At 41.3% G+C, this 15,061-nt stretch overlaps 1 protein-coding gene across 1 annotated transcript in view; it reads left to right on the forward strand.

Moving 5' to 3' along the window:
* Positions 1-1,583: 1,583 nt before the first annotated feature.
* The window catches only part of kiss1 (KiSS-1 metastasis suppressor), a 29,712-nt gene continuing 16,234 nt past the window's right edge, over positions 1,584-15,061 (forward strand). The window contains exon 1 of the mRNA XM_042511204.1: positions 1,584-1,677. Within this exon, the coding sequence (XP_042367138.1) occupies positions 1,584-1,677 (94 nt within the window). The remainder of the gene's footprint in view (positions 1,678-15,061) is intronic.

The following is a 15,061-nucleotide window of genomic DNA, read 5'->3' on the forward strand; positions in this document are numbered from 1 at the left end:
GATTAACATCCAGAGGAGAAAAAGAGGCATCTTGCCATACAAGCTTATCTACTTGTACAGTATATCTTGTACCACAGAAGAAAGTAGACATTATAAAAGTGTAGACAATATCAACTTTCCTGCAATCTAGTGTAATTCTCTACAGCAGAGGGAAGATCACACTTAAGTTAATCAAGTAAAGTTAATCAACGTGCTTACTCCCATATATGAAGACACTAATGTGATGTTGTCATGTCTTGAATTAAACATCATAAATACTATGTGACAACACCCCTGGATGGTATACATAGTGTCAGTGTCTAACAGCAGCTGTTGTGATGTCAAGTCAAGTCAATTTTATTTATAAAACTCATAATCGTAAATTTAAATTTTTAAATAAATTTTTCGGCGTCTGTTTGAGACAGGATAATTTTTACAATGTTACGCAAGTGAAAGAAAGCAGTCCTTGAAGTTTGTTTTATATAGAAGGCAAAAGATACATCTTGATCCAATATAACTCCAAGGTAATGCCATCTAAAGAAATTATATCCTAAGAAAATGAGTTTCTGAGCTGTTTGGGGCAAAGAACAATAACTTCAGTTTTGTCTGTATTTAACATAAGGAAATTGTGGCTCATCCAGGATTTTATGTCCTTAAGACGTGCTCGTAGTCTAGGTAACTGATCAGTTTCATCTGACTTCATAAACAGATACAAGTTACAATGTCATTGTGCTGTCAGTTTGTTTAGTGACCATATGATGTTGCAAGACCCCAGTAGTTTACAGCTGGAATCACCAATACTTATATGTTACAAAAAGTCATTTCATGTCAGTTAAACCTATTTTTCATCATGTGATGCTGCATGACATTGTCATATGGTAAATTCAATTAATTAGTTTTGCAGTAGATATCGCTGCAATACAATACATTGGCATTTCGGACATGACATCAAAAATGTGATTTCTTCACACTGTACTGATAGGGTTAGTTAATTTTTTTATGTTTTAAGTTAAAATTTTGCCCAGATCTTGCACTTTTAACCATGGCTCTGTTAAGATGTGCACAGAGCAGTCTCTGATTTTCCGTTGCTGAGTGAGCCTCAATCACATTGCATCCACTTGATCCTCCTGTGAACAGACATTAGCCAGAAGAAGGCTTGATAGAGGAACAGCTCTCAGTCCAAGTCAGGTCAGCCTTGCCCTGATGCTGGCTCTCCTCCCTCTCATCCGGCAATTTTGGTGTCTTTTCTCCCCTCTGGTCTGACTGGCCGTTTGGTGTATGCCGTTTGGATCCTCACGCTGTCTGCAGCATTCAGTCCAAGCCCCACACAATTTTCCCTGAAGTTGATAAGTGCTTCTCTATCATGGAAAAGTCGTGCTTCCGCAGATGCGGCCAAGGTGTCAAAAAAATAGCTGATGCTTGTTATTTTTTTATTTTGGACAATTAATAAATAATAATCATAGGTAAACCCATGAATATTAGTACCCAAGACTATTATAAATATAATTTTTTTTTTGTTACATCCTCTCCTTAAGATACACTGAGACATTGTAATCATTTCTGTCTGCTCATAGAGGAATTTCAGCTTCCTGAACCTGTCTGTTATGATGCCCCGACTCATGACTGCACTGATGATGGCTGCTTTGTCAACAGAGGTCTACACCATCAGCCTTTTGAAATCCACCTACCACAGTGAAGGTACAGTCAGAGCTCTGGAGGCTTTAAAATAATTCTGCAAATGAAGAACACATAAAAACTTGGGTTACACAGTTGCAGTTAGTCATCAGTGTCTACACTGACTGTCTCCAGATACTGGTGCCACAGCCAGTGTTGACAGTTGCTGTGGGTAAAGTAGAAGTGTAAGGATCAGAACTGGACATGCTGTCCGACCAGTTGAGAGGTGTTTTCAGTTGTTTCACACAGCCACACTCATAGCAAGATGAGGCTAATTGTCATAGAGAGAGGGGAGATGCAATATACAACATAGTTCAAATGTAGGAGTACATTTTTGGTCTCCCCTCAAAGGCATTGACATAGAATAAAAATATTTAAATGCAATATTTTTGTTTTTGCTTCCATTTTTCATAGGTGTAAGTTAAATATCTAAGACTTTTTATATGCACTCATGGCTATATGTCTCTTAAATACTGGTTGCAAATCTGACATAACACCACTGTAAACATAGGCCACAATGTTGGCAGTAGCCAACTACTCGCCCACAAAACAGTTGATGTCTGCCAAGTACAGAGTAAACTGGGATTCATTTGTGAAAAGAACACTTCTCTCAAGTGCCAGATGCTATCAAAGGAGAGCAGTTGCCCACTCAAGTCAGTTAAGACAATGCTCAGGTCAAGAGCCTGGTGAAAATGATGAGCAAACAGGTGTGCTTCTCTGAGATGGTTTCTGATGGTTGGCACAGAATTTCTTCAGTTGTGCATCCGATTATTGCATTAGCTGTTTGGATGACTGCTCTCAGCCAATCTTACAGGCGAAGTGCTGGATATGGTGCTGTGGTTTGGTTCACAGTTGCATGCATTATAAGGTATTATGAACATACTTATAATGCACTATAATGCCTCTCAGTGTTATATAATCATAGTTATAAGCACTCATGATAATTTATAATGCTTTATAAAAATTATCGAAACTCAGCAACTCTACATTGCTAAGACTTACAGGCCAATGTGTGATTTAACATTACAGATTCTAAAGCTCGGTACATCTCATACATCGCCAGGTGTATGATGCCCAACATGTTTGTTTTGTGGACAAACAGCAGATAGGATAAAACACAAGTGCAAACTTTGACTGAATTCACACTAAATCCGGCAGTAAGGCAGCTTCATAGAATTATTTTTGTGCTCTAGAATTTTAGAATTTTACTGTTGAGATACAGTAAGAAAACACAGTCTTCAGAGTTTTGCCTCTGAATCAAAGTTAAATAATACAGAAGACACTCTTCTGACACACTCTCCAAATTGAGACAATGAATGTTGTTTGGGATGTTCATCATCACAAAGTTTATACTGTATGTTAGTTCCTGTTCAAAACAATACATTTTACAGAATATTATGGGCTGTTCTTGCATTGACTCAATCTTATTCTTTGTCACTTTATTTAAGGCTACTTAAAGTGATTTATAATCACAGGGATTTCATTACTTTACTTACTTTAGCATTACTTTAGCACCCAGTGACCACTTACAATGTGTTATACTCACATTATAATACATTATAATAGGGATTATAATGTATTAAAAAAATATGCACCACAGCTGTGAGAATTTTAATACATTTTAAGCTTTGCAAATACAGTGAGCGAAGATCAAATATGTAGTATGGACACCTGACCTGTTTTAGTCATTTTATAATGATTTATAGTGTGATGACTATTGTTAAAAAGTATTCTAAATATGTGTTAATAAGTAAGTATTATATGAATTTATAATTCATTCAAGACATTGGTATAATGACGACTGTAATGACATACAGCAATATAAAGGCATTATAACACATCATAAGCATGTTCATAATGTGTTACAATGCATTTTAGACGTGGGCTTCATAAAACGTGTTACCAAATTTTTGTGTGGTGAAAGTGACAGACAAAGATCTTAACCATTATAGCTGTAGCGGCAACTTTGTGTTCAAGTCCTTTCTTGGCCAACACAATGTAGCTTCATTGCCAAAAAACACAAGCAGCAGCAAACAGGTTTTGGGCTTCATAAGCCTGAGAAAAGTGGCTTCAACTGGTTTAATTTTGTCTCATGAAGGGGTGAGACCAAAAACACACCTGTGTTATCATAACAATGTATGCAGTGACTGCACACTCAAAGGCCTGCCCTTTGGTCCTAGGCAACCTGAGTTATGGCCAATTTCCTGATAAGCCCTCATCTCTGTGAAGGGTTTTGATTGATGGCTTCCATAACCCTTTTTTACCAATATTGCTCATTTGTAGAGTGATTGTATCTTAGTCTCACAATGCTGTAAATTAAATTTGTTGTTGAAAAGTAAAATAAAAAAAGTGTAATGTTTTTTTCAAATTCTGCAAATTACAAAAGAATATATTATGTTTTTAATACAAGGTCGCATCATGGGGACTTTCTGTGGCCTTGACTGTAAAAGAGATGTTTCTGTGGAGCACCCTGACATTAAGATTTGTGTTAAATTTCAAGTTAGGTTTGGTGTTTGATTTGGTGTCAAGGGCATGGCCGGTTAAAGTTTTTACTCTTTTGGCTGAATATGGCATTACCCTCAGGTTGATTGAGATCAAAGAGATTTAAAGCACTTAGACATCACTTTCAGTTATGGTGCCAAGTTTTTAGTCTCTAGGTTATTACAAATCTCGTCTCATCATGACCACATGCACCAATCATTATGACACTTCAGATCTTGGTTAAAACCAAATATGATGAAAATCTGTCTGCCACATTTTGAGGTACACATTTGTGGCTTTTGTGGTGTTTGCTATTGGTTAAACTCAAAATGCTTTAGTGCATCAGTATAAGGCATCCAAAACCACTGGTTCCTTAACTTCTTGTCATGCAATTTGATAGTCTTTTATGAAACTAACCAAGTAAGGTCGCATCATGGGGACTTTCTGTCAGAGTCCAAATCTCCAGTTTGAAACAGATTATCTGTGACAGTGTTCACGCCTTAGGTATGAAAACTCTGATTACATTGCTTCGGCATCATCAGGTTTATTTAGTCAGACTTGACCAAGCTCTCCCAGAGCCATAGAAGACATTCTACATTTTTTTACAGGCTGTAGTACAGGCTCTTGTGCACTAATGGGGAAACAGGGAAAATAGGACACTGGGAAAATAGGGCCCATAAAATGCTAAAGTTATCCTTACAGTAAAACTTTGGAATATTTTAACCTGGACCCTATTTTCCCATGCATGCCTTCCCATGTGTCTAAGAGACTGATGTGAACAAGAATTTCTAAAACTGGTCCAGTATTGAGCGACAGGGCAGCAGCCGGCAGCTGTGAAACAGGTTGCAATGTAAGCATATGGGTCAATTTAACACCGTCATTCTATCTCTATTAGAAAATGTTTGTTTTTTTGTCACAGGCAGGCCAGATTGTTATAAGTTTCTAAAGTCTCTTTACCTTCACTCGATCCTTTCTGTTTGCTGTTGTCTCTGCAAATGGATGCCTTATTATAAAATCTCACTTGTTGCAGAAAGACAACAGTAGAAAGAGTTTAGAGTCATCTTAATAAATTAAATGTCATAGATGATTATTAACCTAATTTCAACGATGTGGATGAGGAGGATCACGCAGCGTATTCAAAGTCCCTGCCACACTAAAGGTCTCACATTGGATCTTGTATGCTCCACTGGCATTACTCCCCTTCAGCTACAACGCCTTGACCTCACTGTCTCTGATCATCATGCTGTCCTCCTCAGTTTTCCTTGTCAGAAGCTACCACACCTACCACCACTTTTGAAGAAAGCTTGCAAGAATAGCTAAATTAGATCTAAGTTTGAGTTGAGTCTTCAGAGGTGTTTCCCACAACACTACCCACCTGGCCTCTAAACCCCTCATGACTACGGTGGACGCCCTGGCAGCTTATTACAACATTGCACTGTCCTTAGCTTCAACTCTCTGCCCCTCTTAAAACCCGCTCTGTCTCCCTCACCTGTCCAGCTCCTGAACTCTGCTCCATGAAAGCCTCTGGTCATCAGCTGGAGAGACTATGAAAAATCTGGCCTCTCCATACACCTGCAGGCCTACAAAGACAATGTGAACTCCTACAAGGAAGCTCTCTCTAAAACCAAGACCCAGTGCTACTGTACTCTCATCGATAACCAACAAAACCATCCCAGAATGCTGTTTTCAACCATCAACCGCCTACTTTGTCCCATTGAAGTAGCGTCTCCAGAAAAGGGCGGAGAGTCCCCAGAATCTCCAAAAGAGTATAAAAGCGAGCATTTGGAAAGTGTTATTTCAGTCTAATCCCGGGGTTGACTCGAGTTTGTTGTTGTGTATTGAAGACCTCAATAAAGCTCTTCTTTGCAACTGACTTTGCTCATCTCCAGTGCTCCTTGGCAGAGGTTTCCACACCTACCACCACTTTTGAAGAAAGCTTGCAAGAACAGCTAAATTAGATCTTAGAGGTGTTTTCCACATTTCCTGGTGAGCCAGCCAGGAGAGTGACGTGAAGGTACCAGAGTGACCACGGTGGACCTGAAGCTGTATCTCAGAAAAAAGGTGATCAACAGAAAAAGTCCAAAGACATGCATGTCAGGTTAATTGGTGACTCTAAAACTGCCCGTAGGTGTGCATGTGAGCGTGACTAGTTGTTGACTGCAGAAAAGTTTGGGAGGAAGAAAAAAGGAACAGTTATGCATTAATCGCTGTACATGTAGCTGTAAATATTGCTAACTGAGCTTATATGTATTGTGTAAATACAGGGAAATAAAAAGGTTGTGTAAGAAGGCAAAATATTAAGGGAAATATAGTCATTAAAATAACTCTTAAGATAAATGATTAATGTAGAAGGTGACAATCGTGAGGACAAGTGACTTACACCAGAACATATAGCTGAAGGAGGTGATGTATGCAATAAGGACACATTTTTCGTTACAGCGAACATACATTGACAAGGAAGGTGTGGAGCAGTGGCAAGACCAGCAACTGATTAATTACAAATTGTGGCAATTAACAAAATTCCTTAATTTGAAAGACAAGAAAGAACAGTTTCCGCACATATGATTGTATAGGCTGCTGCATGAGATCTGGTGGCAAAAGATAGCTCACTGGTTGGAGCCATTGTCCAAATCACCCAATGAAGAAATTGTAATCCCTCTACATCCATTTATAGAAGTGAGAGGAGAAAAAGGAGAGAATTTACAGCCATGGCTGTGCGTGTTCATCGTTCCCAGGAGAATGAATTGGGAAACAGGCAAATTAGCTATCTAGTAAAAGAAAAATACAGTGACGGATGGGATAACTATAAACTGAATCCCTCCAGAGAGAAACAATACAAAGACTAAAACTGATTTAAAAAAATATATATAATTATAAAAACTAATTGTATTAAGGGTGGCACGGTGGCGTTGTAGTTAGCACTATTGCCTTACAGCAAGAGGGTCCCTGGTTCGAAACCCAGTTGGAACGGGGGTTCGATCCATGTTTGCATGTTCTCCCCATGTCTGCATGGGTTCTCTCCGGTCTTCTCCGGCTTCTTCCCACAGTCCAAAGACATGCTGCTCAGGTTGATTGGTGGCTTAAAATTGGCTTGAGTGTGTATGGTTGTCTGTCTATGTGTCAGCCTTGCGATAGTCTGGCAACCTGTCCAGGGTGTCCCCGCCTTCCGCCCGATGACAGCTGGGATTGGCTCCAGCCCCCCCGCAACCCTTACGAAGACAAGTGGTTACAGAAAATGACTGACTGACTAATTGTATTAATATGAACAGGACCAGATCACGCTGAAATTCCTAGAATAACCAGTGCCAGACAAGTCTACATGGGGGCTGCAGTGAGCAGAAAGTGTGGTGATGGTGCAAGGCCAGTCAAGCGGATTATGCAACAACATCCGGATCATGCTCCGAATGCTCCGGATCGAGCATTGCATGCGAATGTAGCAGTATGGCTGTAGCTGTGCGGTGCCTTAATTAATGCCGCAGGATCAGCATGTCTCTGCTGGGGGCGCAGTCTATAAAGGTGGGTGGTTGTGCCCTGGGAGCTCTCTTGCCTCGAAGCTTCCAGGTGCTCCGCTTCCACCAGTAGCTTCACCTGATCACCTCACGGCCGGATCGCTCAGCTCGCCGATCCCGCGTATGTGCAGTGCTGCATGGTTCTGTGTGCTTTTCATAAAGTTTCGCGGTCATCATCAACATTGGCTTTTGTCTCTCATACAGTGCCTGAACTTGGGTCTTCCTCTCCCTTGTCGGCGTTAATCGCCGGGCGGTGAGTGTCTCTCCCCTGCACCTCATCTCATGTGCTGCAGCATGGGAGAGTGATCTGCGGTCTGCCACGTTTGTAATTATGCTGCTGTGGCGCAGAGTGCTTCTCTTCCTCACTTTGTCATGCTCATTCAACTCCTGATGGTATGTAGACATCGTGATGCCAAGTTACCGGCATAGTTAATTTTTAGATCCTAAAATATGTCTTTCAATGGCAGGGTACATGTGTGTGCGACCCTTTCCACCAGCTCTAACTCTGCCTCCCTCGCACGCCGCATCGGCTGGCTGCTGTTTTGCGTGCCTGTTTGTGTGGCGATTGTTTATTTCCATTCATCCGACTTTACATCTCCAACCATGCTGTTGCTGGCACTCATTAAGGTGATTGCTGTCCCTACCCTGGGCTGTGCATATCTCAACCTTTTCCTAAGCATGGACTGAAGTTTATTAGTAATAGTTTCTTTTTCTTTACTATTGTGTTGCATGTGTACTGGGGTTTAGTTACTTTTGATAGTTGTTATTTTATTTCTTTGCTTATTGTTTGGGTTGTTTTGCATGTTTGTTTTGGCTTACTTATTCCTGATTATTTTTCTTTGGTTGCCTTGCATGTTTATTTGGGTTTATCAGTTTTGATGAATTCAAGATTATTTCTGATTATCTTTATTTGCTTTGGGTTGTTTGACAGTTTTCTTTTGCTTGCATGTGTTGGGTTTTGTTAAGCTATGTGGGTTCATTAATTTAACCCTGATGTAAAACCCAATTTAGTTATTTGTCCCTTCTTTGTGTATTTTGTGTGCGGTTTTGTTAATTTATATGTGGTTCATTAATTTAACCCTGATGTAAAACCTAATTTAATTATTTGTCTTTCTCTTTGTGTATTTTGTGGGATTTGTTTAGGGGTGAGTGCATGCGTGGTGTGTGTGTGTGTATAACGATTTTACTAAACTGTGTTAAGTAAAATAATATATTGTTAAATAAAATTAACTTAATTTTTTACGCTGGACCCGGTCTCAAGCTTTCATCAGTAAATGAACTTGTGTGCTTTAACTACTGTGGAAAGGGTTAGTACAATTCTCCAGGTGAAATTCCTGGGGTGGCGTTGTCGGTAACTGATAATTAATTTGTCAAATATTAATTCCTCTAATAGCGGTTTGGGTGTCTTTAAAAGAATTATTAAACTCTGTCCATTATTCATCCTAACACCCCACCCCCGTGTCGCAACACATAAATGGCACCAAAAAACAACAGGTAAGACTCATTGGCCCAAATAAGGCACCTTTGATATGGCATGTTGTGATGAGGTAGACAGATGGCTTTGCAGGGATGTGACACGACGTCAAAAAAACACATGAAAAAGAAGTGTGAACGTTTCAAAGAGAAAGAGGAGCTAGGATGGTTCAAGCAGGAAGGATATCGACAAATGATGAAACAAGAACAACCACAGACAACAGAGACGACAGTCATTCTCACATCCCCCACATGGAGACCAGAACCTCCCCCATACAATACAAACAAGACTGCTGAGGGGGCGGGCCTGTATCCAGTTCCGACAGCCACAGATGGGCTGGAACTGAAATGGAATGAGGAAGGCCAACTTCAAGGGAAGATCAAGCTAACATGAACACAGACAGAAGAAACTGAAGGTGATGGAGGTGAAGAGGATGTGAGAAGTGTAAACAGTAATACTCAACGAAGAAAAGACAAAGAACATGCAAAGAGAAGACAGGGAATTAAAGCTTATGTTCGACAAGAACAAAAGAGATATAAAGAAACAGGACATATAAGAAGTAGCTCTAAAAGTGAACAGGGAAGCGACTCAGACTGAGAAGACTTTGAGAGAAGTGATGCCTTAGGAAGAGAGGATATAAGGAAATACCAATACAAATCAGCCACAAAAGGAAAGAAACCAAAGATGCAGAAAAGGGCACTGCACTACAAAATTCAGCAACTGCTGAAACAACAGAGACGGGAAACAGAGGAGCTGGAAGCTGCCCATCAACAAGTGAGACAAGAGTCAGCAAAAAGAAGGATGGCGTTTGAAAGATCCCTCTCAATGCCGGACACATCCACTCCCCATCCATCCCATTCCACCTATCTGACAATTACTGAAGGAAAAGGGACCAGAGGTAGACAACACCCCTCATGCCTAAGCAAAGCACAAAGTCAAGTCAAGTCAATTTTATTTATAGAGTCCATTATCACAAAACATGGTTTGCCTCAGAGGGCTTTATATTGTGAGGCATCCCTCTTCCAGGACAGACAGATGTGCAATAGATGTCCTAATTAACAAATTAAATACAATCATGGCAAAAAAGGAAAGAGGAAGAGAGAGGGGAGGAGAGGGGGAGAGAGGTTGAGAGAGGGGGAGAGAGGCACAGTAATAGTAGAAACAGATGCATGTCCTATTACAATAACGATAGTTGTGAAATTATTAATTGCACTCTATGATGATGTTGAGGGTAATGATAAGAGTCTCATGCACAGGTTGATAGGTGTCCAAAGGCAAGATCACAGCATCGGCGCAGCCAGGACCAGACCACAATCAGGGCGAGCGGGGGGCACAGTATCAGTACAGCCACAGCACGAGCACAGCCAAAGGCAGGGTCGCAGCATCAGCACAGCTATCAGGCACAGTCAAGGTTACGGCCAGGATCCAGGAAAACTAGGAAACAAGGGAGTAGGAATGCTCCCGAGAGGCAACAGGGTTAGCGTAGTGCAGTTCAAAAGACCCAGGCTAAGCTAAACTACTGAGGCTAAGCTAAGCTTGCAAATGGCAAGGCAGTTAACAGACATGCATTTTCCAATGGCAGCATTGAGAGAAGGAAAACGAGCTCAGCGTATCATAGAAAGTCCCCCAGTAGGTTAAACCTATGTCAGCCTAACTATGGGCTGGTCCAGGCAATCTGAGCCAGCCCTAATTATAAGCTTTATCAAAGAGGAAGGACTTAAGTCTACCCTTAAAAGTTGAAACGGTGTCTGCCTCCCTGACCGAAACTGGAAGATGGTTCCATAGGAGAGGAGCGTGGTAGCTGAAGGTTCTGGTTCCTATCCTACTTTTGGAAACTTTGGGAACCACAAGTAACCCTGCATTTTCAGAGCGCAGTGATCTTGAGGGTTGGTAAGGAACTATGAGCTGTGACAGATAGGATGGAGCCTGACCATTTAGAGCTTTGTAAATTAGGTGGAGGATTTTAAATTCAATCCTGGATTTTACAGGGAGCCAGTGCAAAGAAACTAAAACAGGAGAAATATGATCCCTTGTTGCTTCCTGTTAGAACACGAGCAGTGGCGTTCTGCACCAGTTGGAGAGACCTAAGAGATTTGTTGGGGCAACCAAATAATAGGGAGTTACAGTAATCCAGCCTAGAGGTGACAAATGCATGTACTAAGTTTTCAGCATCTTTTTGGGACAGAATATGTCTAATTTTTGCGATGTTATGCAAGTGGAAGAAAGCCGTCCTTGAAGTTTGTTTATATGGGAGGCAAAAGATAAATCTTGATCAAATAAAACTCAGAGGTTCCGTACAGTAGTGCTAGAGGCCAAGGTAATGCCAGCTAGAGAAATTACACTGTTGGAAAAGGAGCTTCTGAGGTGTTTGGGGCCAAGAACAATAACTTCAGTTTTGTCTGTCTGAATTCAACATCAGGAAATTACGGCTCATCCAGGCTTTTACATCCTTAAGACATGTTTGAAGTCTAGATAGCTGATCAGTTTCATCTGGTTTCATAGATAGATATAATTGCGTATCATCAGCATAACAATGAAAGTTTATAGAGTGTTTTCTAATTATGTTGCCTAGAGGAAGCATATATAAAGTAAAAAGGATTGGTCCAAGCAACGAACCTTGTGGCACTCCAAAGCAGACCTAGTATGTGCAGAGGGTTGATCGTTGATGTGAACAAATTGGGAACCATCTGATAAGTATGACTTAAACCAGGCTAGTGACGTTCCTTTAAGGCCAATTAGGTTTTCCAGTCTGTGCAGTAAGATTTGATGGTCAATGGTGTCAGAAACCAGACCTGTATCAGAAGCGATAAATAAGTCATTATTAATTTTTGCAAGTGCCGTCTCTGTACTATGATGAACTCTGAAGCCTGACTGAAAGTCCTTGAATACACTATTATCTTGGAGAAAGTCACAGAGTTGATGAGCAACCACTCTCTCAAGGATTTTAGAAATAAAGGGGAGATTAGATATCGGTCTATAGTTAGCTAAAATCTCAGGATGGAGAGTGGGCTTCTTTAGAAGAGGTTTAATGACAGCTACTTTAAAAGACTGTGGTACGTAGCCTGTTAATAAAGACGCATTGATATCTAATAGATATTATTAGATAAGTTGTCTAATAAGGGCAAAACTTCCTTAAGGAGCTTAGTTGGGACGGGGTCTAGCAGGCATGTTGATGGCTTTGATGCAGAAATCAGAGTGTAGAGTCGATAAAGGTCAATGGGGGAGAAATGGTCCAAATAAATTTCAGGCCTTGCTGCCATATCCAGGCTATCTGTGTCTGGGTCCAAGTCAGGTAAGGGCAAGAGGTGATGGATTTTATCTCGAAAAGTTTTAATTTTTATCATTAAAGAAAGTCATAAAGTCGTCACTGCTTTGGGCCGAAGGAATACAAGGATCTATGGAGCTGTGACTCTGAGTCAGCCTGGCTACAGTGCTGAAAAGAAACCTGGGATTGTTTTTGTTTTCCTCAATTAATGATGAGTAATAGTTTGCCCTGTCATGGTGGAGGGCCTTCTTATACACTTTAAGACTGTCCAGCCAGACTAAACGGGACTCTCCCAGTTTGGTTGAACGCCAGTGTCTTTCAGATTTTCGCGATGTTTGTTTCAATTTGCGGATCTGGAGGTTAAACCAAGGAGCCAATTTTCTTTGTTTCATTATTTTCTTCTTGAAGGGTGCAGCAGTGTCGAGAGCTGATCGCAGTGAGCCAGTAGCATTATTGACGAGACAGTCAATTTGAGAATGACTTAAGTTAGTAGGAGTATTGTCAGTCGCTGTAAGACATTGTAATGATGTCAATGCAGAAGGAATCAGTTTCTTAAATTTAGCCACTGCTGAATCAGATAGACAACTAGAATAGTAACTCTTACTGAGAGGCTTGTAGTCGAGTAATAAAAAAAATTGAAAGTTATTAAATAATGGTCTGACAGAGCAGGAATCTCAGGAAAGACTAATAAATCATCAATATCGATGCCGTATGCAAGGATTAGATCGAGGGTGTGATTGTAGCGGTGGGTGGGTTTATGTACACACTGACTGAAGCCAATTGAATCCAAAAGCGTGGAGAAAGCAGAACTAAGGCCATCATTATTAATATCCATGTGAATGTTAAAATCCCCAACAATAATAATTTTTTGTCTGATTTAAGCACTAAACTTGATATAAGCTCAGAGAATTCAGATAGAAATTCAGAGTAAGGGCCGGGGGGGGGGGGGGTACACTATGACAAATAGAATTGGCTAAAGAGTTTTCCAGGATGGGTGAGAAAGACTAAGAAAAAGGCTTTCAAATGAACTATAGTTTAGCTTAGCCTTAGTGTGATTGCTAAGCTTGGATCAAAGTAGCAGCGACTCCCCCTCCTCGGCCAGTGTCCCGCGCAACGTGACTATTTATATGACCAGGAGGAGTGGATTCATTCAAGCTAACGTACTCATCAGGATAAAGCCAGGTCTCAGTGAGGCATAATAAATCAATATGGTTATCCGATATTAAATCAGTGACTAAATGAGCCTTGGTTGATAAGGACCTAACGTTCAAGAGTCCGCATTTAATTCTCCTGTTATGATGCTGTTGACAGGAGATGATTTACTCTTTATGAGATTTTCTTGTACAACTCCTCTTTTGTTTATTTTAGCTTTAAACAAATGAAGTGGTCGGGGGACAGACACTGTTTTTTATAACATTTACATTATGGGTGTGTGACTGTGCTAGAGGAAGCTCAGAGAAGCGTGTAAGACTGCGACTCTGCACCCTGGTCCCAACTCTGGGATGTCATGGCTTTTGGGCCTCTAATAAACTTGGCCAGATTTCTAGAGAGTAGAGTAGCTCCATCCAAAGTGGGATGGATGCCGTCCCTCCGGATAAGACCAGGTTTCACCCAAAAGGAGTGCCAATTATTAACAAAGCCCACATCATTTGCTGGACACCACCACAACAACCAGCAGTTGAGTGATGACATGCGGCTAAACCTGTCATCACTGGTCACATTGGGGAGGGGTCCAAAGAAGATTACGGTGTCCGACATCTTCTTTGCATATTCACACACTGACTCTATGTTAATTTTAGTGACCTCCGATTGACGTAACCGGGTGTCATTGCGCCGACGTGAATAACAATCTTACCATATTTACGTTTAGCCTTAGCCAGCAGCTTCAAATTTGACTCAACGTCGCCCGCTCTGGCCCCAGGGATACATTTGACTATGGCTGCTGGTGTCACTAACTTCACCTTTTTGCAAAATAGAGCTACCAATGACCAGGGTTGTGTCCTTGGTAGCTCCAAGGACACAACCCTGGTAGTCCTTGGGGGTGTCCTTGGTAGTCCTTGGGGGTGGGAGGTGTACCGTGGGCTTCAGCTTACTACTTCGCTCGGACAGTCACCTGGCTGCACGGGGTTGCCAGGGGATGGCTATCAGAGGCTATGCTATGTCGGTCCGCACTGGCTACAGTGGGCTTGCTAACTATCACAGCTAAAGAGGGATTATTCACGGTGCGGAGCCGTGCTTCCAGATCCTAAGCCTCGCCTCCAGCGCAGCAAATAAACTACACTTGTTACAGGTACCACTATCACTAAAGGAGGCAGAGGAGTAACTAAACATCTGACACACTGAACAGGAGAGAGCAGAAGAGGGAGAGGAGCAGGGAGAAGCCATCGCTAACCAGAGCTAATGCTAAAGTAGCTAACGGGCTAACAGTGAGTGAGAGGGCTGTTTCAGAGCCGAGAACGGCCAAGGCAGGGTTCTAACCCAGAGGCATTGTTTACACTGGAGTCAGAGCTTGAGGACGGAACCATTGAAACATGCAATGGCCAGGAAATGCCAAGAAGAAAATGTAAAATGGGCAGAGGAAAGCAACTGGCACCTAGAAGAAGAAAAGACTGAGTTTGGATAAGAGCACTGAGCCTGTAAGACAACTCACAATGCTTGAAAAAGAACATAACATGAGGC

This window comes from Plectropomus leopardus, chromosome 2, assembly GCF_008729295.1.
Source record: "Plectropomus leopardus isolate mb chromosome 2, YSFRI_Pleo_2.0, whole genome shotgun sequence".
Taxonomy (NCBI): Eukaryota; Metazoa; Chordata; class Actinopteri; order Perciformes; family Serranidae; genus Plectropomus; species Plectropomus leopardus.